General features: G+C 36.4%; 2 protein-coding genes across 2 annotated transcripts in view; one reads left to right on the top strand and one right to left on the bottom strand.

Annotated features, from left to right (window-relative positions):
• Window positions 1-1,085: 1,085 nt before the first annotated feature.
• Window positions 1,086-21,419, bottom strand: YTHDF3 (YTH N6-methyladenosine RNA binding protein 3). Its single transcript, XM_015831867.1, has 5 exons — window positions 21,365-21,419; window positions 20,106-20,130; window positions 15,125-15,249; window positions 10,758-12,368; window positions 1,086-2,240 (listed from the first exon to the last, which is right to left on the bottom strand). The coding sequence occupies exons 1-5, from the start codon at window positions 21,386-21,388 to the stop codon at window positions 2,217-2,219; spliced, it is 1,809 nt and encodes a 602-aa protein (XP_015687353.1). The 5' UTR covers window positions 21,389-21,419; the 3' UTR covers window positions 1,086-2,216.
• A 413-nt stretch (window positions 21,420-21,832) lies between these two features.
• Window positions 21,833-24,651, top strand: part of LOC107302722 (E3 ubiquitin-protein ligase RNF4) — a 9,119-nt gene continuing 6,300 nt past the window's right edge. Inside the window, exon 1 of the mRNA XM_015831865.1 lies at window positions 21,833-21,996. The gene's annotated coding sequence lies outside the window, so the exon portion shown is untranslated. The remainder of the gene's footprint in view (window positions 21,997-24,651) is intronic.

Genomic DNA, 24,651 nt, shown 5'->3' with positions numbered 1-24,651 from the left:
GAGCAATAAGATATTGTAGTTGTCATCAATGAAGCTATGATGGAAGTTTTCTTCAGAATGGACCCATCTGAATAGTGACAAAGGAACTGTGATGTCAGGGGCACACTGGAAGAAGCTTGTGATATAGTGTCCAATATATGCCATCCCGGGTGATTTTTATTTTTTCCTTAATTACCCCTTCTGCTCAACCCAGCAGAATCTTAGACAGCATTAAGTAGAAAGGAACAAATTGGAATGACATGGTTTCTCTTTCCCTTTCTTACATAAGATTCTTCTAAAAGTAAAGCTCTATTGACCCTGATGATACATTTAATATGTACAGGTAGTCCGCAACCTATAATTGGGACCAGAATTTCTGTTGCTAAACTAGAGAATTTAAGTGAATTGTGCCTGATTTTTTTGATCTTTTGGCCACACTGAAGTTAAGGGAATCATGCAGTGGTCAAGACATTAAACTAATTTCATTTCTTCCACTGACTTTGCTGAAGGTTGGTCAGAAGGTTGCAAATGATGGTTGCATGACCTCAGGACAGCGCAACTGTTATAAAATGCCTGCTGGTAGTTCCCAATGCCCAAATTTTGACCTGATCGTGGGGATGCTGCAATGGCTGTAAGTAAAGACTGGTTATAAGTCACTTTTTTCACTGCTGTTTTAACTTCAAACACTTGCTAAACAAATGGCTGTAAGCTGAGGACTACCTGTACAAGGCTGTTTTCAAGCATAATGGCAAAAATAAAGCCTTTTTAATCAAAAATGCTATCTACCCAATTTTTATATATATGCATGGTACAAAAATAACATTCCAATGTAATTCTAACACCACAGCAAGTTTTAAAACTAATGAAGAGTTCCAAAAATTATGTAAACATTTATGATTTACAGTTAAGAATTCCCAAATAGGTTTTTAAAAGATGTTTCTGTACCTGTTTTGACCACCACTCTTCTAAAAGCATAACACAGCTTGATGCCAATGTGCAGCTGTTTTTATATAAATATAGCTATTATGCTTTCAAACAGTACTATTTACATTGATGCACAAGTAAAGTTTTCAAATAATTTTTAAAAAGTAGCATAGAAAATATTCAGGTGATTATGATTCCTAGGCTTTTATTATATAGTACTAATAAGTAACATGTAAACACAGCCATGAGAGCATACAAACTGAAACCATGAATAAACATTTTATTTCCCAAAGTATTTTGAACTGAAAAATAGCAGACTATTATATTCAGAATTGGGAACAAACAAAATCTGAGAAACTGAATATATGCTTGCTAAAACAAGAATAATGTTTATTTAGCTAGTGAATCACTTTGAGGAATAAATTTTCACTTCCATGATAGCAATCTTTTCAGGCTTGCAAACACCCAGAAATAGGAATTAAAGATTTTAAGTGTTGTTATAAAGGTCATAAAAAGTCTGATTTAGACTGAGGTACATGTACTCAAAATTGAGTTTGAGTGTAGCAAACAAACAGTTCCTCAGACAAACACACTTCTTCTGGTATACATGTTACGGGGGGGGGGGAAGAAATGTGCATTAACTGGTGCGGCCCACCAAGCTGCATATATTAATATTCTCTACACCAAACAGTTTGAAACAAGGGAAATGACATTCTAATATAATTTCATGTTATAATTCATTTGGCTAAACTGTAGCTCAAAGTTGCTTTGCCATATTAAAAGTTTACTACAATAATTTTCACATGAACATTTAGACTTGAATTTTACTCCAGGACTAAATATGGCATGATTTTGCTTTAAATTCTGCTGAATAGCTAAAAAAAACCTGACAATTAAAAAACTACATCAAAGAAAAATAAATTGAAGCAATGTGAATCTCACATCATTGAACCACTTATGATGGTTAATTGTTAGTATTTAACAAATTCAAAGAGTTAATGAATCCTTGCATTCGTTCCATCTCCTGTGCCTTAGCTAGGATGCATAATTACAAAAGACAGCAGATACTGGTAAAAGCTTCAGGACAGAAAGTGCTTGACGAAGTTACAGTTCTCAAGTGTGTTTGGTGAGAGAGTATAAGGGCAGATGCACTGATGAGAACCATTACAAGAAGAGTCAATTTTGTGTTAAAGTGTTCAAAGATGTCACCTTAAGCAGGACCAAAGCTTTAATAACGTCTTCTTAGACATATTAGGCATTTCCAGAGTCTACATCATTAGTGTTGTAATTCTAGCAGGATCGTCTCCATATAGTTATTGTTTGTTTCTATTCCTCTCCTGCAGGACAGAAAAAAAGGAAAATTATTAAAGCATTGTCATAAAATACTTAAGTTCTATGCAGTGGAGCACACCACCAACTCTTCAATTATAAGTGACTCATAAAAACAAACTGTAAGCTTTATCAACATATGAAAGCAATTACTTTGGTAAAAAAAATCATTTCTCAATCCTATAAAGTTTGAACTTATGTTAGTTGTTTAGAAAATTCCATACAAGAGTTTAAGAAAAATAAGCATGCCATAGTATTTTATTAAAGCCATAAACCACACTTCCATTTTATATCACTTTAATTTTTTGTATAGGCATAAGACCATGATAGTATTCATTATTATAAGTATTATCAAATTAGGGCCATGAGTCATAGGATGAATAGAATATTTATCCCTATTCTCTTTCAAGTTAAACAGAAAGTCAGGGCAAAACCCTTTGCTATAACCATTAACTTTTTTAATCTGAATCCTTAAAATAACAAAATCATCTTAACTATGTTGAAAACATGTTAACAGTCTAATTCTTTTTGGGTGAAGGGGTCTTTTAAATTCAGACATTATTTTTTTCATATAACAATAGCTCAACCAATCCAATATAGGTTGCACGTTTTGACCAAGGGTACTTCTCTTCATAATACTGCACATGTTAAGAGTCCACTCTAAAGTATACTCTGTCCTTGATCAGGTCATGTGGAAGTTACTGCGGCTGGGTCCAGTTTGGCTATCTGAGGCAGGTTTGAGTCCATTGGGCCTGAGGAAATGGACACAGTCCTTGGGAGTTATTATGCAGCACTTCTGTTAGTTCCATGTCTCTCCTGGCTGGTTAAAACCTCCAGGGAAAGGATATGTGATTGGGGTCTGGCAATAGTTAATTTCTCTCTGAGGGAGCTGGGTAGTTCTGCTGTCTCAAGGGGCCATCGCTAAACCCAACCGCAGCAAGATTATTGTATACACAAAGATGGAAAGATCTGGCAATACCTACAGTTGAGGAGTGGTAGGCGAAGATGATAAAAACTTGTTGAGATGGCCAAATTGACCTGTTTGATTAGAGAAAAGATAATACCTATATTTATTGCAGATTGAAAATCCCTTATGGACTTTTGTGTCAAACAGAAAAAAAAATTATCTATGTTTTTGACCATTAGAATAAATTATAGAAAGAAGAGACGCACAATGTAAATTTAGAAAAGAGGTAAATCTACAATTGTACTTATAACTGCTTTAAAGAAAATAGAAAACCACTACTTTATATCTTTTTTTTTACTTTTTTAATTTTCTTCTTTCTTTTTGCATGTTAGCTTTCTTTTATTTCTTCTTTTTTCTTATTCTATTTTAGTTTGTATTAATTTTTACTCAATAAAGTATTAGAAGATAGGGTGCATCACTAAACCCCACCATTCTGAATAATTTTTGTCCAGTTTTCATATTTCCCTTTCTAAGGAAGGTTGTAAAGAAAGTGGTTGGTTGCGTTGGTAATTCAGAGGAGATGGAAGATGCTGGTTCTCTTCCTTCCTCCAGGGTCAGTCTCAGTTGGTGTTGGCAGGAGGAAGAGTACCATCTCTCTTCTCTTGATTAACATCTATGAAATTGGATGAGGTCATTTGACAGTTTGGGGTGAGCTTTATATCTCTACCCAAGGATGCCTAAGTAATGCCCTGGAGATTCTGTTTCAGGGCCTGGAGGATGTGGTGATCTGGATGGGCACATCAGCCTTTAGCTCAACTCAAGCAAGACTCAGTGGCTCTGATATTTTGGATCTCCTAGTTTGTGAGTCCTTCCATCGTTGGTTCTGTGCCAACTGGGGGTTCTCCTGGACTCCAGTTCCTTCTTGAAAAGTAATAGACAGCCATGGTTAAGAGGGCCTCTGCACAGCTTATGGCTCCTTATTAGTTGCACACATTCCTGCACCAGAAGGGTGTCTGCCCATGGTCACTCATGTTCTTTTGACCTCCAGATTGGACTACTATGATATTACTCTACCCTTGAAGAATATTTGGAAGATTCAACTGGTGCAAAATGCAGTATCACAGGCAGTTACTGGTGTCAGTTACTTGGCACATATGACAAGTGGCACATGTGACAAGTGGCATTCTGTAAACTGCATCAGCTTCCAATGTGCTTCCGCAATTCCTGCAATTCAAGGTTCTGGTTATCACCTTTAAAGCTCTTTGTGCCCCAATTGTTTCTATTGGTTCTGACTGAAGGGCATGCTCAGGATACTGTCACCTAGGTGGGGCCCAGAAGGAGAACTTTTTCTGTTGTGGCACTTGCCCTTTGGGACATCATTCCCTCTAAGATTAGACTGTCCCTGTTGGCTTTTTGTAAGGCTTTGAAATATTGGATTTGTGCCTGAAGCCTGGGCTTCTGGGCATGGGTTAGAGCCTATCCTGGTCTTAATGATAATAAGTTAAAGCATGCCTGATTGCTGTGTCTTAATATATAGTTTGTGTTTTTGTTTGTTTTATTGTAAGATATTGAGATGAGTAATTATATAAATTGACTAAACAAATAAATAAAACCCCATTCCCAAATAAAGCTATTCAGCAAGTTAGAGGGGACCCGGATCCATTCTGTGGTAAATAGAATTAGTCTGTTAGATACAACTCCAAATTTTTCATTTGCAAAGTTGATGGGAAAACTTCCAGAGATAAGCTTTAGGATTCCCTCGGTGATAAAGTCTTGAAGTTTTTCTATATGTTTCCTGTAGATATTGAATACCTTACAACATAATTCAGAATATGTAGCACTGACAGAGTTTTTCATAACATCAATTTTTTGAGGAGGAAGAAAAAACCCTTCAATAGTAAATTCTACCATGATACACGCTGCAAAAATACAATAGGGAAACAATATGATGTGCTGTGAACATCTAATTCTATATTCTGCTTAAATATACAGTCTGTTATATGAAACACGGTTACAGAATGTCAAATAAAAATCAGTATTTTCATACAGACGTTCACATAGTGCAATCTGTTGTGCATTTATAATTTCAGTAGATTAGCCTAACTTTATGTGTTGCTTATTGCATAATTTACTCATATTGAACAAACCATAGTGAATACATGATTTTTAGTAAAAATTGCCTAGGTTGCAACTGTTAACCAAGTATTTTATTAAGCATTTTTCAATCATGAATAAGGGTTTCTTTCAATTATATATATAGGACACAGTTAATTTTTTACTCAGCAACATAGATATAGATGATACCAAATATTATCTTTTCTTATACAGCAATTTAAAAGCTTAAAGATGTATTCAAAAAGTGGCATTCTACAAAAAAGCTTCTCATTCCAAAGGACCATTTGTGAGTTAGCAAAACAATGGGAAAAAGCAAGTTCCATCTCAACCATATATTCAGAAAAACTATTTGTACAATGTTTCTTTTCAAGGCCTATTTTATTTTCTCAAAGCCCTGAATTCTTATTTTCATTATGCATCAAAATTATTCAGAGCACTTATCTGCAAACTGAAATACCTCTTAGTTGGAAGGCAAAACAACCACAGATCCTCCTTCCCCTGTAGCCTCCCAAAATCTGGAAATGCAGGGATCATCTATGAAAATAAGGTACATGGAGAAGAAGGAATCCACAAAAATAATCAATGATCTATCCCTTATCTACAATGAGGAATTTCCTCTACCAGTACAAGGACACCTTTAATTTGGGATTCAGTCTTTTTTTATTCACAGCACAGCATTTAGCACAACCAACTGCACAAAGCTCTGCTTCTGCCACCAATAAACCAGACTGGTCAGTTTTTAAGAAACAAATATAGGATGACATGATTGGTTTGGTCTTCAATAATTAAATATTTGGCTTAACAAATATAACACGGTATATTCCACCTAATGCATATGGAAAGCGTCTAAAGAAAAATAACAATTTAATTAGAAGATTTTAGTTGAAACTTTTATTAGGCTGTTCTAAAAATTGGGAAAATTAAGCTAAGTATTATTATTATTACTTCATATTGTTAATTCATTTAGAATATTAGTAAGAATCCCAATTTAACACTGTTTGGCTTTTACAATGATGATCTGCAATCACCAATGTCCATGAGGAGAGTATATCAAAAAAGGCATAATAGCAGTTGCAGCAGGATGATTGAAGCCCTCTCCCTTTATCATGCATGCAATGCTGTCACACATACAAAAGAGGCAGAGAATTGATCACATTGCTACTACCGGTAGTATCATCTTGCCTATCTTGACCTCCCTCACTTCCCCTGTGGATACTGGTCTTCTCTAAAATAATTCCAGTTAATAACCATCAGTTTGTGAATAGCTTCTATCAATCATTTCCACTGACAAATATAATTGCAACGCAATATAGTTTATTCAGAATTTCCACTTGCTATGATTATTTTTAACTAAGAAATTAAGTTACTTATCTTTTAAATTATACCTAGTTCAAGAAAATATCCCACTCTAATATCTTTCAGGTGTGTTTGATGGTCCACATTTCCTTCCTAAATGACCAAAGTCATGGCTAACTGAAATTTGTGATACATTATTCTGGTTAAGTACTTATCTATTATTTCCATACTTAAAAGCTCATTTTATCATTTAATGAATACAATATTTCTCAACAGGTTAGCTTATTATTAAATGTTATTTTTCAATAGTAAATGGACTTACAGTAGCTAAAGCATTATGCGTTGTCAGCAATTTCTCTGTTACTGATATTCTAATATTTTTCCAAGCTTTTAAACGAGTATCAAATGAAAAAATATGAAGTTTGGCAAGGAGATTCAAGTCCTGTCTGGGGCTTATATTCAATTTTTTTTTCAAAATTCCTAATGGACAACAACCCTTTATTCACCTTTCATTGCAAAAAGCAATGCAAAAGATTCTTGTTATACATTAGCCTATAATGATTAAATTATGTAATAAGAATCAGCACTGGGTTGGATTTAATTAAGCACATACAATATAAGCTTTGGTTTATCACACTAAGAAACATTTTATAAGGAATATTTCACAATATAGCAATTAACATAAATGTGCAAACATTAAACTATATTTTCAAGATTCTAGTACACTACTTTATGCATACATAATTTAATAGTCTAATATTTTAAAATATACATATTTAGTAGATAGATGGTTTATTTCTTATTCATTTTATTTACATGTTATCCATTCTCAAAGGCTCCAGATGGTTAAAAATAACTCTGAAACACATTTAAAAATATAAAGGCAAAAAGATAAAATCTCAAAAATAAAAATTTCATACATCCATGAATCCCACCTTCAATTATGTACACCCAGCTGTACATCTCCACCCCGGACCACCCCAACGATGCCGCGGAAGTGATGTCCCGGTGCCTGGAGGCCGTGCGAGTCTGGATGGGGAGGAACAGGCTTCGTCTCAACCCGTCCAAGACCGAGTGGCTGTGGTTCCCGGCGTCACGTCATAGCCAGTTGGTTCCATCTCTGGCTATCGGGGGCGAGTCATTAGCTCCCGCGGAGAGGGCTCGCAACCTGGGCGTCCTCCTGGATGCTCGGCTGTCTTTAGACGATCATGTGACGGCCGTGGCCAGGGGGGCTTTTCATCAGGCTCGCCTGATACGCCAGTTGCGCCCCTTTCTGGATCGGGACGNNGCCTGGCGTAGTTTGGATTGTGTTTCAGTGGGGAGGTTTTGTATGGGTGTGTTTTTAGAACAGGACTATTATTCAATTCGATTTTAAAACAGAAACTATTTATTTATTCATGGTTTTTAGTATTGCCTGTTCACCGCCCTGAGTCCCGCAAGGGAGATAGGGCGGTATATAAATTTAATAAATAATAATAATAATCATAATCATAATTATAGTATACCCTCCTCTTGTGCAAAGTGGTAGGTCTTTACAATTTTCTAAAGCCTCAAAGCAACAAAACTGGTGTTCTTGCTGTTGGGAAGGAGTTCCAAAGCATGGGATAGGATAGGCTATTCAAGACACCCATTTCCAAGACTCCGTCAGGTGACAATCTCATAGGAATGAGCTCCACCTCACAGGAAGACTTTATTCTTGAAGAGGCTTCAGAACAAGCAAGCATACCCCCATTGTTGTACGATTTTCAGAGGCTCCTGGCCACTGGGCCCCGGGACAGGCTGGTCAGTGCGCACACACCCACTCACAGTAGCGCCATGGCGCACGAAAATGGGCTGCTACTGCACTGTGGGGTGCAAAAACGGGACACCACCACGGGATGCTGTTGCGCCATAGGACACCACCACGCTGCACACACAAAAATGGACAGCGCTGTGATGCACAAGAACAGGGCAGGGCCAGTGAGTATGCTTCCCCCTCCCTTTCTCTCCGGTCCACCAACCGAGAAAGGCAACTTTCAGAGGATCTAGAAGCCACATGATAGCATGCCCCATTCTCACATAGCTTCTGCAGCCACTGAAAATTGCACAAAAACTGGGTGTGTTCCAAATACTGCAGAGAACGCACAAGGATGTAGTGGGCTGCCACATGGCCTCTGGACCAAATTCTGGTCTCAATTGTAAATAGAGGAGTACCTGTACATCAGGAACCAACTGGCAACCAATATAGTTCCTGAAGCAGTGTTATCCAAGTATACCAGCATATGCCATCACTGCTGGACCACCATATTCTGTATTAACTGTTGCCTCTGAATGCTCTGCAACAGTAGTCTATTTAGAGTTGTCACAATAATCTAGGAGAAATTGATTAGAGCATAAAGTGCCTGTAAGTAGGACTTCTCAGTTTAGGAATGGTTGCAATCGGTACAGAATATTTAAAAGTCCTGCTAGTCACCATTACTACTTGCTCTTCAAGCAAGAATTGTGAAGCTAAGAGAACTCCAAAGTTCAAGGAGGACTCAGAGGATTGTACTCACTCTAAAATCCATCATCAGCAAGCATATCCAATGCAATTTACTTATTAAATCACAAACTGAACCCTGACTACCAAGATATAAATAATCTACTTTCTCTAGGAGAAATTGTAAGATCACCATTTTTTTTCTAGGGCAAACAGGTATAGAGGAAATATGCTACAACCATCTCCAGAAACTACTGATCACTGCCAGATCCAGCCTTCTGCCGTTTCACAGGAAGTCTTAGCCACAGTAGAAGGGTTCTAACTGAAAGGTGATGGAAACAACACTATACAGGATCCACTTTCTCAGACACATAAACTCAAAATTATCCCAGATCATTTCACAAGACAAGACTTCAATCACCTCTATTGCCTGTATGCACCAGAAATCTAGCTTCTCTCAAATCTGAGCAATTTTGTCTACAAAAGCTGCAAGAATTTTTTAATAACCTTTCAAATGGTCTTGGCTTACTGTCAAATAAATGAATTACAGAAGTTCAGTCTTTTTAAAAACAAAAAAAATTGAACTGTTTTTGTCTCCACAAAGACCAAGTTATTTTGATAATAAGCCATGTGTTTGAAGCAACATCCTTACTTGCAAGATAATCCAAGGAAGAACAAGTTAAATTCGGATGGCTAAGAGGCTTTAGATCCAAATCAGAAGAAAGGCTTTTATTGCTTTATCCAGTTTGATTCCTTTAGCCTTCTCAGAACAATCCAAGAATGGAAAAACACAAGGCAGAGAACAGTTTTCTAACAAACACTGCCTCCAACAGGTGTACGATTTCACCAGAACTTTGTTTCTTCCCCATTGCAAAACTAAATCAAGATTTTGTGTAATTCAAGACGTTTAAGGGATGAAAATGGGTGCCTTAAGCATCTCAAAAATATTGATTCCTTAACTTCTTGCTGAATTCTGCTAGTGTGAACTCAGACTCTATTAATTACTTTAGCTGACCTGTAGATTGTCCATTCCTGGTCTGCAATGAATTTGTATACAATGCTTTTGAGGGAGATCCAAAGGGAATAGTTCAAAAACTATTTTATTGATAAATTTTTATTTTGTATTATTTTTTAACCAGCAATAGTGCTGGTAAAGGAATTTCTTTTTTGTACACTCCAGTGTCTATTACAGTGATGGTGAACCTTTTAGAGACCAAGTGCCCCAAAACTGGCCCCGTCCCTGCTCCACCCCGCCATGCCCCCGCTCCACCCCCACACCATCCCCCACCCCACCTGCCCACAGGGCCACTCACCGCCTCCAGGGCCCACCACAGATTGCCCAGGCAACCAGCAGCACCATGGTGGCCATGCCCTCTGCCCGCGCCCTGCAGCATCAACTGTGCGCAATGAGGCAGGTTGGCCACCACTGGTCTATTACAACTTAAATACTTTACATGAACACACAGAATACTACAACTAAATACTACAACTAAAAGGAAATTAAAGGACAATTATAATTACTATTAAATATTTGGCCTTGGAGTTTATTAATACAGATCTAAAATAAAATTAGGATATTTAAATTTTAATGCAGACAGTAACAAAACATATTACCCAGAATATTTGATAACTACCACCTAAATCTGTTAAGATGGTATTAAATATCAATTTCTATTAGTTAAGATCAGAAGCAACTCCATTTTTAATAATCAAGCTTCCAATCCAGGAAAAAATAGTATGATCTCTTACCCTACGCATGGCTTCCTCCTCCTCTTGACGCTTTTCATAATGTGCAAAGTCATCAAAGATTGAGGTGGTATGCTTGAAAGTAGCAATTATTTTAAGCACTTGCTTGGCTTTTTCTAGGGGTACTTCTTGAGTGTCCCTTGAATTGGTAACTGGTTTGTTGTCATTATTTTCCAAGCGAATGTGCCGCAGCTGGTTGTTCGGAACGTCTTTAACAAAGATCCATTTAACATCAAACTTCCCCTTCCATTTATCCTGAGACCAGACTCCAGCATACGCATTGTAGTCCACCACCGACTTCATCTCAGCCACTCCACAGAAGTGTCCACTGCCATTCACACTGAAAAGTAAATAGAGTGGGCCTTTTCCATTCAGTGAACGATACGCAGCATCCAAGCGCTTATTACCATGTTCAGTACTACACCAGATAGAATATTTAATGGAACGATGTATATCATCCTCTGAATAACTTTTTATTATAAACACACGACCATTCTTCAGGTTCCAGTCAAAGTCTTTGGGATTATAGTTGTTTATGGCCTTTAATTTCTCCAAAACTGGGTGTACTTCCACACCAGATGGTGAAGAGCTAACTGGTATAACACCTATACCATAGTTTTCATTGCCAGCTCCATTGCTCTGATTGAAGCCTACACCTCTATTGCGAGGAGCCACCCAGCGATTTTGCAGCTGTTGCTGTTGCTGCTGCTGCTGCAGCTGATGATGAGGCTGAGCCTGTTGCTGAGGTCCTTGAGGCTGTTGTGACTGTGGCGGCGGCTGTTGCTGCTGCTGAGGCAGCTGGCTTTGCACCATAGGAGGTGGCTGAATTAAAGGCTGAGGCTGTTGAATTATAGTCTGAGGAGGCAGTATTGGTTGGGTTGGAGGAGCCTTTACCACCGACCCTTTTTCATCCCAAGTGCCAATATTCATGTTGTGTTTTATAGGTGGTGGCGGTATTGCAGGGCCCCCAATTCCCACATTACCTTTAGGTTTAAGTTTTGGCTGAGGCTTAGCAGGCTTTCTTGCAATGGCAGCCCATGAGGTTGGTTTAGGTGCTGAACTGCTGACTGCAGGCACATTATTCGCTGCAATACTTGTCATACCTGTATTGGTTAGAGCTGATCCAACAGTTTTTGTTACAGCAACTGTCATTTCACCACCAATTTTCAATCCAGTCATACCTTGCTCAATGCTGCTAATTCCAGGTACCTTGCTCAAAGTATCATTGCCAAATCCAGCCTGTCCATCGGCTATAGCTCTACCGAGAGAGCTGGGTGGGTAGCCATAGCTGCTGCTATAAGCAGAGCTTTGGGTTGATTGCCCCTGAGATCCACTTGTCCCCCATGTAGAGAAATCTGCATTCCCAGGAAAAAAATTAAATCCATGCTGACCAAGAAACGGAGGAGTATTCCCTAAAGCCCCAGGTTGACTGAATACACCATCAGGGATATAGTGGTGTTCACCATTGCTCATCTGTCCATAAGTTGTCAAGTATGGCATTGGAGGATCTCCAGCTGTGGACCATGCTGCTTCACCCAAAGAGTATGGAAAACCAATGGAGGGAGCATAATAACTAGGCATGTATGGGTCTGACATTGGTGGATAGCTATTACTCTGCAGATGAAGAAAAATAATAATCAAACTTTAATGCTACACTTATAATGTATATCTCTCACAAATCTAAATTTAAGAATATTTAATACTGTTGATGTCCCAAAACTTAAATACAGAAAAATATTTTCACATTAAAAGAACTGGATAAAAGCCCTAAAAGCCAAATAAATAATAGTGATTAATATAATTAATATGAATAGTTTAAAACTGCTCCATAGTGGTACAATTTTAATTACACTGGTATGGCTTTCTAAAGAAAGAACGTGCACATCTTCTGGCACTGATGAACCTCCAATCATCTAAGAATATTCCAGATACCATTTTATTTTATTCCTTATAACTGGGCTCCTGCCTTCTACCTGTGGTTTTCTTCATCTTAAATCAGGCTGTACAAAACAAGAGGTTTTTTTAATCAAATATGAACTTCAGTATCTTTAGTGTGTTAGAATTTACTGTGTCTCCTGTCAAGATGCTACTAAGTTCACTATGGAAAGACAGCAATAGGAAATCAAGCTAGTGAACACATTTATTCCTTACTCCTGAGGAGGAACATAATTTGAGACTCCAGGAATATACATTACTAAGTAAAATGCATAGGCAGGGCAGGACGTTTTGCAAGCTTAATTGACCCACAAACGTCCAAATTTATATATCTTGTTTTGTTCATTCAACCTAAAAAAATTTATTGTATAATGGCACAAAAAATAAAACAGGCACAATAGTTTATTTTACCTGTTTTATTTTCAATATTTATAAGCTTATAAGGAAAACAAAATGGGAAAGATAGTATTTGTGTTAAGCAAAGACTTTTTTGAACCCTTATATCACAGGGATTTGCATAAACTAAAAATTTGCTTAAAACAACATTACCTAAAGTATAAATAATTAATCATCTCAACAACGCACAACTAGCTAGCTAGCTTAGGATGGAGAGGGGAGGACAATTTCAGGCCTAGAATATTCTTGTTTGATTGGTAATGATATGTAAAGCCATTTTATTGCATTACTCAGATGATCATGTTGAAAAACCATCATACTGAATTTATTTATCTTGCTTTCCAGTGCAAATATGACATTCAAATCAACTACTCCCTACACAGAAATACACATACATACATCAAAACTCAACATTGTATTTTAACATTTCAACATTTTCCAACTTCTTAACTATGACTTTCACCAGGAAAACATTAAGCCAAAATTTAATCACAGGCAACAATACATGTACAGTTCCCAACAGTGTCTGAAATGCTTTTATACCAAACCCTTGTGAGACATCAGCATTGCTGCACAAGATTCCAGAAACTTTTAAAAATGGAGGAGGGGAGGGGAACTTTGTCCAATAGAACAATAATACAACAACACTGAAAAATAGCTTTACAACTGAATACAGTAGCATTTCTGTGGCCATGTATGTTGGGTTCTTTTCGACTAGTGGCTGTTTACCACCATTGCAGCAATTATGTGATCACCATTTGTGTGCTTTATAGCTGGCTTCTGACAACCAGAGTCAAGAGAGAAGGTGGCAGTAAAATTGCAAGACATGGTCACATGATGTCTCACTGAATGACCATATCACTTAGCAACGAATCTCAAATGTAAGGACTCCCAGCATTACTGCTATCATGCGGTAAGTCCTGATTAGATGGGGCTCAAAAAGTAATGACAGAAAACCTGGGTGCAACTGAAAGAATACCCCCACATCTACTGGCAGATGAAAATTCTAATTGTGTTTGTCAGAATTATTTAAATTTCCTATGTGTACTAAATAACATTTAAATTGACACTTGTTTAATGTCAAAAGTCAAACATTTATAGTTGTATACATACTGCTTGCTATGATGCTCAACTAGCAATAATAAGCAATCAAACTACACCCAAAGCTGGAAGCTACAGAAGGCAATGGAGACAATCATAGCAATGGTGTGTCAGTCACAATTATCTAGGTAGTTGCAAAGCCACTCAGGTGCAAAACTAGGTGGTCGAGACATCCAGAGGATAATGCCACCAAATTCTCTACCATACCCATGTATTTTTGCTCCTACTCTTCCTCAGGCAAATCTGGATGAAAAAAAACTTCCCTGACTTCTGCCATACTGAAATATCCAGAACCTCAGTGGAAGCAAATTAAGAATTTTTCAGGGGGGAAAAGCCTTAATTAAATTGTTTGCAGCTGTCTGAGAAAAAAAAATCTATATCAGACAAACCTCTAGGATAATAGGGTTGAGCCAAACAGAGATACATATGCAAATCCTGGTTCATTATCCTTAACTTTGCCTATGGCCTTTGTTAAATAGCCACCATTGTAGAGCAAGAAGAAAATAATAGAAACACCCCATGAGATTAATTAAGACTAGCTAGACAGCTCTCGTTAATAATTCAGGCAAAGATTAACCAAGGATTCAAACTTTCCCCATTGTTTTTATTTTTCATTAAAAAAATCCAATTTAACTATGCTCTTTGAAAATAGAATGTATAACTTTAAAAATGGATCTTCTGTTTAGAGTATTAAATGAATGAAAATAACCACAAGAAATGTATATTAACTAAGCTTTTTTCCCATCCATATTCACTGCAAGGTGAATATCCTTGGTATTTACGTCCTAAGCAAAAGAATTTAAGGAAAAATAAAGTTTTGGAACACTGACATATTCCAAAGGCAGCAATGTTTTATTAGTAAATGGCATATGAAATCTTTGAAAGGTTGTTTTTATTGTTATTAGATAATGAAAGCTATCTATTTTATTACTTATTACGAAGTACCAAGAATATGTAATAGTTTTGTAAATACTTGCCTGATTTGTCTGGCTACTCAGATATGGCTCAAAATCATCATCATTTACTGCATCCTTTTGATGAATTGAACCGTTTTGCACTGAAACTGAAATGCAACTAAAATTAGAAATAACATAAAACAGTTGTGCACGACTCTGAACATCTAATGGAAATCATAACATTTTAAGTTAAATCAGAATAGGCAACATGCATATATCATGGAATCCTTAAATCAAAAAGCCGCAAAAGGGTTGGCACTCTGTATTTATATGATCATCCAGAAAAGAGACAAAAATGGAAAATATTACATAACTAGAAGGTGAAGAGTGAGCTTTACACTTTCTATGGCCACAGAATACAAAGCAAGATAAAAAAGGTAAGCCTGAAATATTATTTGTAAGAAGGCCCTAATGAAAACAAACTAATTTGGAGAAGTATGTGCATCAGAACAAGAGAACTTCAATGGATTCATACAGAACTGATCTGTCTTTAACTAAACACTGTTTAGTGTTACATAGCACCTTAGATGTATACAAAGTTATCTAATAACCTTGAATAGTATACCATGACAACAATTTTTTTCCCTTAAGTTCATGAGAGAATAAGTTCATTACTGAAACAGATGAATGATTTACTGATTTAATGAGTTAATTTTTCTATACTGAAATAGATTGAATAACAGCAAAAAGCACAAATTTGCTGTTAAAATTCTCTTTCTAATAGTGACATCCCAATATATATCTATAATAACTTTATTTCAAAAACGTTTGTATTAAAGGTTCTTTCTACTTGCTTTATACATAAAGAAACTCAGACTCAATCCCACAATCACTATGTAAACTTAGTAAAAATTCCTGACTGAAATTCAGTGATATAATATTGACTTAGATGGACAAATGGCCGGATCTCCTTTATATTATTTCAAATGTAGCTTTTTAACCAGATTTCAGGTATCTGACAAAAACTGAATGTTTTAAAAAGCCAATACCAATGAATTTCAGCCAACAAAAACTGTAATATAAAGCATGGCTTTAATAATCTGCCTATGTACTGCTCCATGGCTGTCTGTTCACTACAAAGACACCACAATGCATAAGCAAGAATTTCAAAACAGATATACAGTATATTCTCAAGATTTCCAAGTGTTCTATTTGGTTTCTACTACTATCAACAAGCAGCAATGAATTTTTAAGTGACATTACAGTGGATGCATACTATTTAGCATTGTGCCAAATCCTTATATAACAGTTAGAACATTTTAATTCCAATCTTAAAATTAAGGGAAAAAATAAATGTTTTCAAAAAGTAGTGTTTATACTCTGCATTCCTGATAACCAGAATGGATATTAAGGTTTACAATTTAACTTGCCAAACAACTCACAAATATATAACTCTAACCACTCAACTGAGCATCAAGTTCACAGATTAGGTACTTCATCCCCATATTACAATGATTATGTTAACAGATTTATACTCTGTTCTAATATTCTATTGAAAGCAATACAACATACCTCATTTTTTTAATAAGCTTGGTGGTCTGTAATAAAGCTACTCATGTATTTAATATATCTCACTATTATGTATTCTCTTCTGTCACAAATAGCCAATTCTGGAGAAAAGAAAAATGTGCCTAAAATTTGGGTTGCAAAATAGGTATCAATACAGATATCAAGAGAATATCTGTAGCTCAGGGTTGATCTGCGGAGTCCTTAATGCTCTCTGATCTTGTTTGTTTGTTTGCAGATGTTTCATTACCTGATTAGGTAACACCATCAATGCCAGTACCTAATGCATTGATGGTATTACCTAACTGGGCAATGAAACATCTGCAAGCAAACAACCAAGCTCATATAGCACCAAAGACTCCACAATAAGCTTTATTGCAGTCCTACATGAAAGTCAATCAGATTATCATTTTATTGGTTTCTTTAAAATTCTATTTCTAACATACTTTCAATTTTATCTTGTTTTCTTCATTAGACTTGCTTTCTTGAATTCTTTCTACACACATTTTTGTAAACCACAGCCTAAAGCCATTTTCTCTACTCAAAACATAGAATCTTTTAACATGATTTACATCTCTTTGCACAACTCCTGTACTGAGGGGGGAAAAGAAATGGGCTTGTTAAAAACCACAAGCCAAAAATATAAGTCATATAATATTGCAAGTGCAAGTACTAATTTTAAAATTAATAATATTCAAAACAAGTACATACCAAAATTGGTACAATTCATTCTAATAGAATATCTGACAGAGTAAGCAAAAGAAAAAGATGTAAATGTGCGATACAATTTTTAGAGAAAGGCAAAATTCTCTACCAAGTATTTCAGAGAAAGATAACAGCAGTTTATTCTGTGATTCACCTTACAGGAAATCAATTATGCCATAGAATGGGAACATATGCTTCTAGCTCATAAGAACTAAAACATATTTTTAAAATATATCAAATAAAAGACAGTTACGTATCAGAACAAATTTTAAACAAAAGATATTACAAGTCTGATTTTCTCCCTAACTGAAATTTAGCTGTTAAAAATCTAAACCACAAAGTAGAAAGCACAATTACTATTAATTCAATATAATATTCAGTGATAAAAATGAAATATATATGTGAATGTATGTTTGTGTGTGTGTATGTATATATATATGTGTGTGTGTGTGTATACACACACACATATATATAATTATACTTAAGTATACTTAAGTATACTTATTGATCTGAGTAAGCCTTACTTCTAAATAAAGAACACCTAATATATAAAACTTCAATAATATAAAGGTGTGGCATCCTGTTCCACTGACAGACATTTTGACTATCATCATGAAGTTCAGTCATAGCTATTTAAAAGAATTACAAATACAAATAAATAGTGTATTCCTTAGTTCTTGTTATTTCTTTCCGTAATATAGTGTATGTATATACATATATATATATATCATTTTGTTTGCTCCTTACATTATATTATTAATATAATGTAATCAACCAGAGTTATTACAATAATTGAGGTGGCTTATAAACTGAATATTAAATAAATAATTAGCTTTACTTCTATGAATAGTTTATTTTAAAAATTAAAACAATATGTTCCGTTCAATACAATATCAGAAAAAGACATTTTAGGATTTTATTCAGAATTCTAATGTAAGCAATCTGATTCTACAGATATATTTTTATCAATTATTAAATGTAATAATTATATAAAGTATAATGAACCTAGTAACTCATTTTAATATAGTTAGGTCTTTTACTTGTAAATGGGCTGTACACATATGTTCAGAGCCATAATAATAATAATAAACTGTCAAGATCTTGTCATCAACCATGATTGATTAAAACTAGAACATCACTAATTTATGATATTATAAACTGTGTATATCTGTATTACTAACAGTATTTTAATTTCAGATCAATTACCAGTATCTGAAAAGACAAAATACCTGTAGTTTAATGCATATCCAAAATATTCCCTAAGATACTATCAGCATGTGTATCTTTTGCATAAATGGATAAATCTTCTAATTGTCTAATGTTTCATAACACTTTTAGGCATCACATCTTCCTTACTATTTGATATTATTTATTTTGACGAAGTTTTTTTACAGTTTTGTGATGTTTTTTAAAGTTACATAAATTCTCTGGGAAATAATATTTAAAACAAGAAGTGTGGACTATAGGGCATTTATAGAAATTATTTCTCTGTACCTCTCAGATGTGGAAATGTTTAAACAATATATCTATATATCCTTTTGCCTAGAAATAAGCCAAACTGAGATAACTAAGTGTATTCCAGAAAAAAGGTATCACAATCATTTTCTCATTTCATCATTCAAATTTGAAAGTGTTTCATTGTGATGGATGCTATCAATTTTAAAATAGCTCTAAAGAATATTGGCAAACAAAGAACTGTAAGAAATGTCACGGATAACAAACCCTGTTGGAATTTACCATTTCAATGAAGTGATCACCATAACACAGTTTTGATTAACATAGCACTCTGTTAATATAATCTTAAATATTGATGCAAGGTTTTTTTTTAGCCTTGTACAGCTTCCTTTTTACCCACACAAGGCCAAATCCACGCACAGGCTTTAGTTACTGGAATTCAGGGATAAAAGTGACAATGATCATCCACAAACAAAAAGAACAAAAAAATGGCTTATTTAAGAAACTATCAGAAAGCAAATTGACAACTGTACCAAATCACCAGAGAAGTCTTTGAAATGCTATTTTTTAAAAATGAAAGTTTTTAACTAAGTTAGCTTAAAAATAGATTCAAATAGCTTTCCCATTCTCTTTTCTCCCTGAAATTACAAAAGCTCTATCATTGTTCTTCAAAAAACATATCTTTAAATACATCTTGATCAATGTGAAATGCATGAAGAGATGCTGGAGCAAAATTATCCAAATCAAGCAGAACTCCAGCCTATGTATCCAGGCTATGTTTCCCACTTCTTTTGAAATTTAAAAACTCTACCTAAAATCTAAAAGCCTTCCTCCTAAGCTTTCAAGGAATGGAATGAAACAGGAATGAAATTTTTTTTATGAACTTTCTTAAATTAATTCATCTTAGCATCTAAGATAAACCTTTAGATGCTAAGATGAACTGCAAAAACATATTATAACAAACCTAATTAAGTTGAATGGTACTTGAGACACTTAATATCTGAATTGGAAAATCAATAAGCAAAATAAAATAATAAAAGAACCTACATCAGTTGATTAGTTCTATTTGTTCTGATGGCAGAAATAAAGAAAATGGCAAAACATTCAGGTAATTCAAGTTTATTAGATATGCAAATACAATTGCAGAATTTCATTGGTGTAGCCTAATGAATCATTTACTATTATCAATAAAATTTGTCAAACAAATGAATATCCTCAATCCCTCCAGTCTTTTCACATTAAGGAAATAATTACACTCTGCTTAACTGGAATTGTAAGAACAGAAAAATCAACTTACCTTTATTTCCCTGTCCTTTAGGTCTCTGTTAGCAATGAAATAAAATAACAATAGATGAATTACATATAAATAAATAATCTTATTTTAAAAATAGTAAATATTAAGACCTAAGCATCTAATGAATTCTAAACAGGTTAGTATCTCAAATATCACAAGAAAGGATACATAACAATAGTTATATTTAAAACATAAAAGAAAAAATATACTATTAGCACCATAAGCAATAAGACATAAAAGTACTAGAACTATTTACTTAAGTGCTAGATTTATCATTAAAACATAGCTAAAAATTAACATTCCACTGTGATAACATGATTATAAACATTATATTATTCCTGTTCTTCCCCTTTATCCCATTAGACTTATTGACTTTAGAATTGTAATAATTTTCTTATGTTGTTGAAGCATAAAATCAATGAAGAAAAATCTATACTTGTCCAACTTTGGTCAATACTAAAGTATTTTCAAAAATGAAAAATTCAAATCTGAGATTGTTAAATTATACTGACTCTGATGTGCCTGATTTTGGTGTTTATTAAATTTACTATTCACTACAGACCTCCACTATCAATTATCTTTTAAAAAAGGTAATGCATACACAGAGGAAAAGAGAAGTTCATTAGATGGTTGAAAAGATCACAGTGGGAAAAACAGCCCAAGAATATAAAGATAAGGTGGTGGAAAAAAAGCACACAACAATGAAAACAGCAAAACTAGGAAAGGAAAAAATAAGCAAAGAAGATACAGTGTATAAAAACATAGCACTGCATACTACTAAAGCCATATAATCTGCAAAAATAAAAATATCACCTTAAGGCGACAAAAGAGTAAGAAAAATAAATATGGGGGGGGGAGGGAGAGAAGAAAAGAAGCGCGGTAACAAAAGGCCAGCAGAAAATACTGAGTAATGGAGAACAAACGGCAACGACTATTGCGAATTCCTCAGAGCCACGTCCAACTACAGCCAGGGAGGGCAGAATATTTAGCCAGAGGCCATCCCGAAGAAGGAAAGTGCCGGAGCTCGTAGATTTTAGGAGACTTTTGCCTCCCATGAATACAAGCAATGGAATCGTTGAGCCTCAGCAGGAAGGCCCCAGGCCGAGCGGCCTCCAGGCCTGCAGAAGGGGCGGTCCTGGGAGTAGGGGAGGAGTCCCACGGTCTCGGATGTAGCGGGCTCGGATCCCCGCTATGACCAACGGAAGGAAGGCGGGACGAGGAATCCTCCACTCGGGAACCACAAAGCCGCGAGAAGGCGGTACCTGGTCGACGCTGGTGGCTGACATTCTTCACGGGGAGCCGCAATCCCCCTCACCCCGCTCCGCTTGGGCCTCCTCCTTCTCTCCCTCAGGTCGTCGTGGTCGCTGTTTCCGCCTCCTCTACTCTCCCCTCCGCCGCTGGCTGATTGTCTCCGCTGCCCGGACCCTCCTGTCCTGGTCTGTGCCTCCCAAAGCCACCCGCCGGACGCAGCACGACTTCCCACCTCTACTCCGGGCTCCGGGCTTTCCCACAATGGCGGACGCGCTCCGGCTCCTACTTCCGCTCCGCGGCACCCTGACCTTCCGCTCTTCCCCCTCCGCTGACGACGTCGCCGCTGACCTTTCCCTTTCCTTTTCCGCTTCAAGTCACGTGGAAAAAAGTAACCGGGAGCAATCTTCGCGCGTGCGCCAAAGGGGTGTTCGAGGGCCCGTATAAAGGAGGCGCCTCTTATGGAGAATGAGGTGCTGGCGCAGGCGCAGTAAGAGCTGGCTGGGACGGAGAAGGAAGTGAGGCTAGCGTTTCGGGGCTTGAGCCGTCTGCGATCCTGGCAGGAGCCGGGCAGTTGCTTTTCGAAGGGCGTTGTTGGGGAGAAGTGCTGCCTACGGCGTTCCTCCGCTTTACCAACGGCCTGGTGGTGCGTAAAAGACAAGGGCTCTGTTTCAGGGTGTGGTTGCAGGGTTGGCGTCCTGGCCGTGGCGGTATCGCCTTTCAGAAAAAGGGTGCATTTTCGGGCCAGTGGCTGCCATTGTCCCGGTTGTGATCGTGACCCGCCTGGGATTGGCTGTGGAGTTCGAAGCGGCCCTTCACTTGGAAAGCCGAAGTGGGACAAAGGACGTGGGAAGGTGTGCCCTTGCTTTGTATTCTGTCCCTTTCTGGCTCATCTCCCATTGTTTAAAGGAGATCGGACGAAAGAGCGTAGATGCGAGGTACCCACTGTAAGAACTGGCGATCCCACAGAGGCTCTTCCCAAAACTGATTCTGTGACAAAAGAGAGATTTGGACAGATTGCCGATGGAGTTGGGATTCGGGCAGATAGCCAGGATCTTAAAAACAGGCTTTGTCTGGCCTCCCTAGCCTAGGCCCTCTAATTTAGGCTTCATATAAGGGAGTTAATCGCTGTAGTTCAGGAGGGGCAGGAAGTGATTAGTAAACATTTGCATATATACTGTCTTCACGACTAGCATTATTAGTCATAGATTAATGCAGAACTGGATTTCACAAGTCATTTATTTGGGGATTTTTTTTTATTGCTGAGCAATAAAACAGCTCTGTTTCAATTTGCATTTTTAACATTTTTTCTGAGAATATGATTCTTTTCCCTGGCCCCTCCTATACAGTTTTAAACTTGTATTTTCCTCCTTAAGCTCATCATTGTTTCAGTATATGTTAAATTGGTTTTGCTTTATACTTGTTATTTTAGAGGCGAAGTCAGATGACCTGTTGCAGCGATTGAAGATCTATTTTGGGAGGCAAACCTCTGATTATATTGCAAGCTAACAACTCCTCTCTGATCACCAACTACTCTCAGCCTTTGCTCTCACTAGCACTTTGTTTTCTGAATTCTGAATTTTTCACCCATCTCTCTCTCCACCTCCATCTGCTTTTTTTGTTTAGCATCAACATATCCAGGCTTTCTACAGTTTAGAGATGAGGACAGCTTTACTAAAGTAATTAGGAGAGAAGACTGGTTAATAGCACTATTAATGTATTAAATTATTAGATTGTTATTTTGTTTTGAAATTTTATTATTCCAGAATGCTCATACGCAATCAACCAAGAAGAATGGGATACATCTTTTAAATTACTTTTAAAATGGCCAGTAATTTTAAACACAGAGGAACCAGATATTTGAAATGATGGAAAGTAAAACTTAAAAACTATGACAAAATAAGCCCTAGTCTACTAATGTTCATCACCAGGAAGAAACTATTCAAAAAATGATATTTGATTAATCTCCATATGTAAATGAAATGGTTCCATTTTTTCTGTTATGAATGCTCAATTTATAACAATTTGTTTCGTGGCCATTCAAAGTTACAAGTGTATTGAAAAAAGTGACTTATGACCATTTTTCATACTTAAGACTGTTGCAGCATACCCATGATCATGTGATAAAAATTTGGATGCTTGGCAACTGCCATGTATTTATGATGTTTGCCATGTGATCACCTTTTGCAACCTTTTGACAAGCAAGTTTAATGGGAAAGCCAGATTCACTTAAATAATTTACTGTGCAGTAATTTTGGAAAATGTGAGATTTTATCTTGGAATGGCATTTGGCATTCTATGATGTCTGATAAATCAGAAGTACTTTTTAAAATTTTTGAAGCAAATAGGCTGAAAGCTGGAAAAGTATACACCTAAATAATATATTGATTGTAGAGATAATCAGTGGAAGAAATACTTCAGATCATAGCCTAATTACTTATTACAAAGAATAACAATTTTTAATGAATATACTCTCTCCCACGAAATTGAATCGTTCTTTAGGTATAAATTTAGACTTATATACCATTTCACAGTGCTTTACAACCTTCTAAGCAAATTGCACCTAACAATCTGGGTCCTCATTTTGCTGACCTCGGAAAGATAGAAGGCTTAGTTATCCTTGAGCTGGTGAGAATCGAATTGCTGGCAGTCAGCAGAATTAGTCTGCAATACTGCATTCTAACCTGTTATTAACTTAGTAGATGTGGTTCATACATCTTAACAGGATGATATCAAATTAAAGCCAATGTAGATGATTGTTAGCAACAAAAAGGAGCTCCTAGTTCCAGTTTTTAGAGTAAAGAATTTGGTTGAGGTAAAAATCACCATGACTGAGATTAAATTTTTTCTTAATTCTGCATTATAGATGTCAATTATTTAATTTATTAGCCCTTTCATTTGCCAAAGCATTTATTTCAGTTGTACTATTTTGGTTTATAGCCTAATAATTTTCTCTCTCAGTTTTTAATTTTCTGCTTTTTTTCTTTTTTGCCCATTTCTCTGTATTTATCTATTTTGTTCCTCTGTCCTCACCCTACTCGCACATTATAAGCAAGATATCTAATTATCAAGCAAGTTACCTTCCATGCTTAATTCCCCATGACCGATTACTCTATTTGCGCCAATTACCGTATTTTTCGCACCATAAGACGCACCTGACCATAAGACGCACATCGTTTTTAGAGGACAAAACAAAAGAAAAAAAAATTTCTAACCGGCGGTGGCGCGGTCAGGTAGGCGGCGGCGGCGCGGTCGGATAGGCGGCGGCGGGCCGTCCGGGAGGCCGCGGGGGGGTGCAGCG

Source organism: Protobothrops mucrosquamatus, unplaced genomic scaffold, assembly GCF_001527695.2.
Source record: "Protobothrops mucrosquamatus isolate PMUCROS unplaced genomic scaffold, P.Mucros_1.0 scaffold_283, whole genome shotgun sequence".
NCBI classification, from domain to species: Eukaryota; Metazoa; Chordata; class Lepidosauria; order Squamata; family Viperidae; genus Protobothrops; species Protobothrops mucrosquamatus.
Note: the sequence above shows the minus strand (reverse complement) of the source record. Positions and strands in the feature narration are given on the sequence as shown.

Coding starts and splice junctions, on each gene's coding strand:
- YTHDF3 (XM_015831867.1), bottom strand. CDS start 21,388: ATGTCAGCCACCAGCGTCGACCAG. Junction 20,131..21,364: donor CAGCCACCAGCGTCGACCAG/GTACCGCCTTCT, acceptor CATTGCTAACAG/AGACCTAAAGGACAGGGAAA. Junction 15,250..20,105: donor TAAAGGACAGGGAAATAAAG/GTAAGTTGATTT, acceptor GTTGCATTTCAG/TTTCAGTGCAAAACGGTTCA.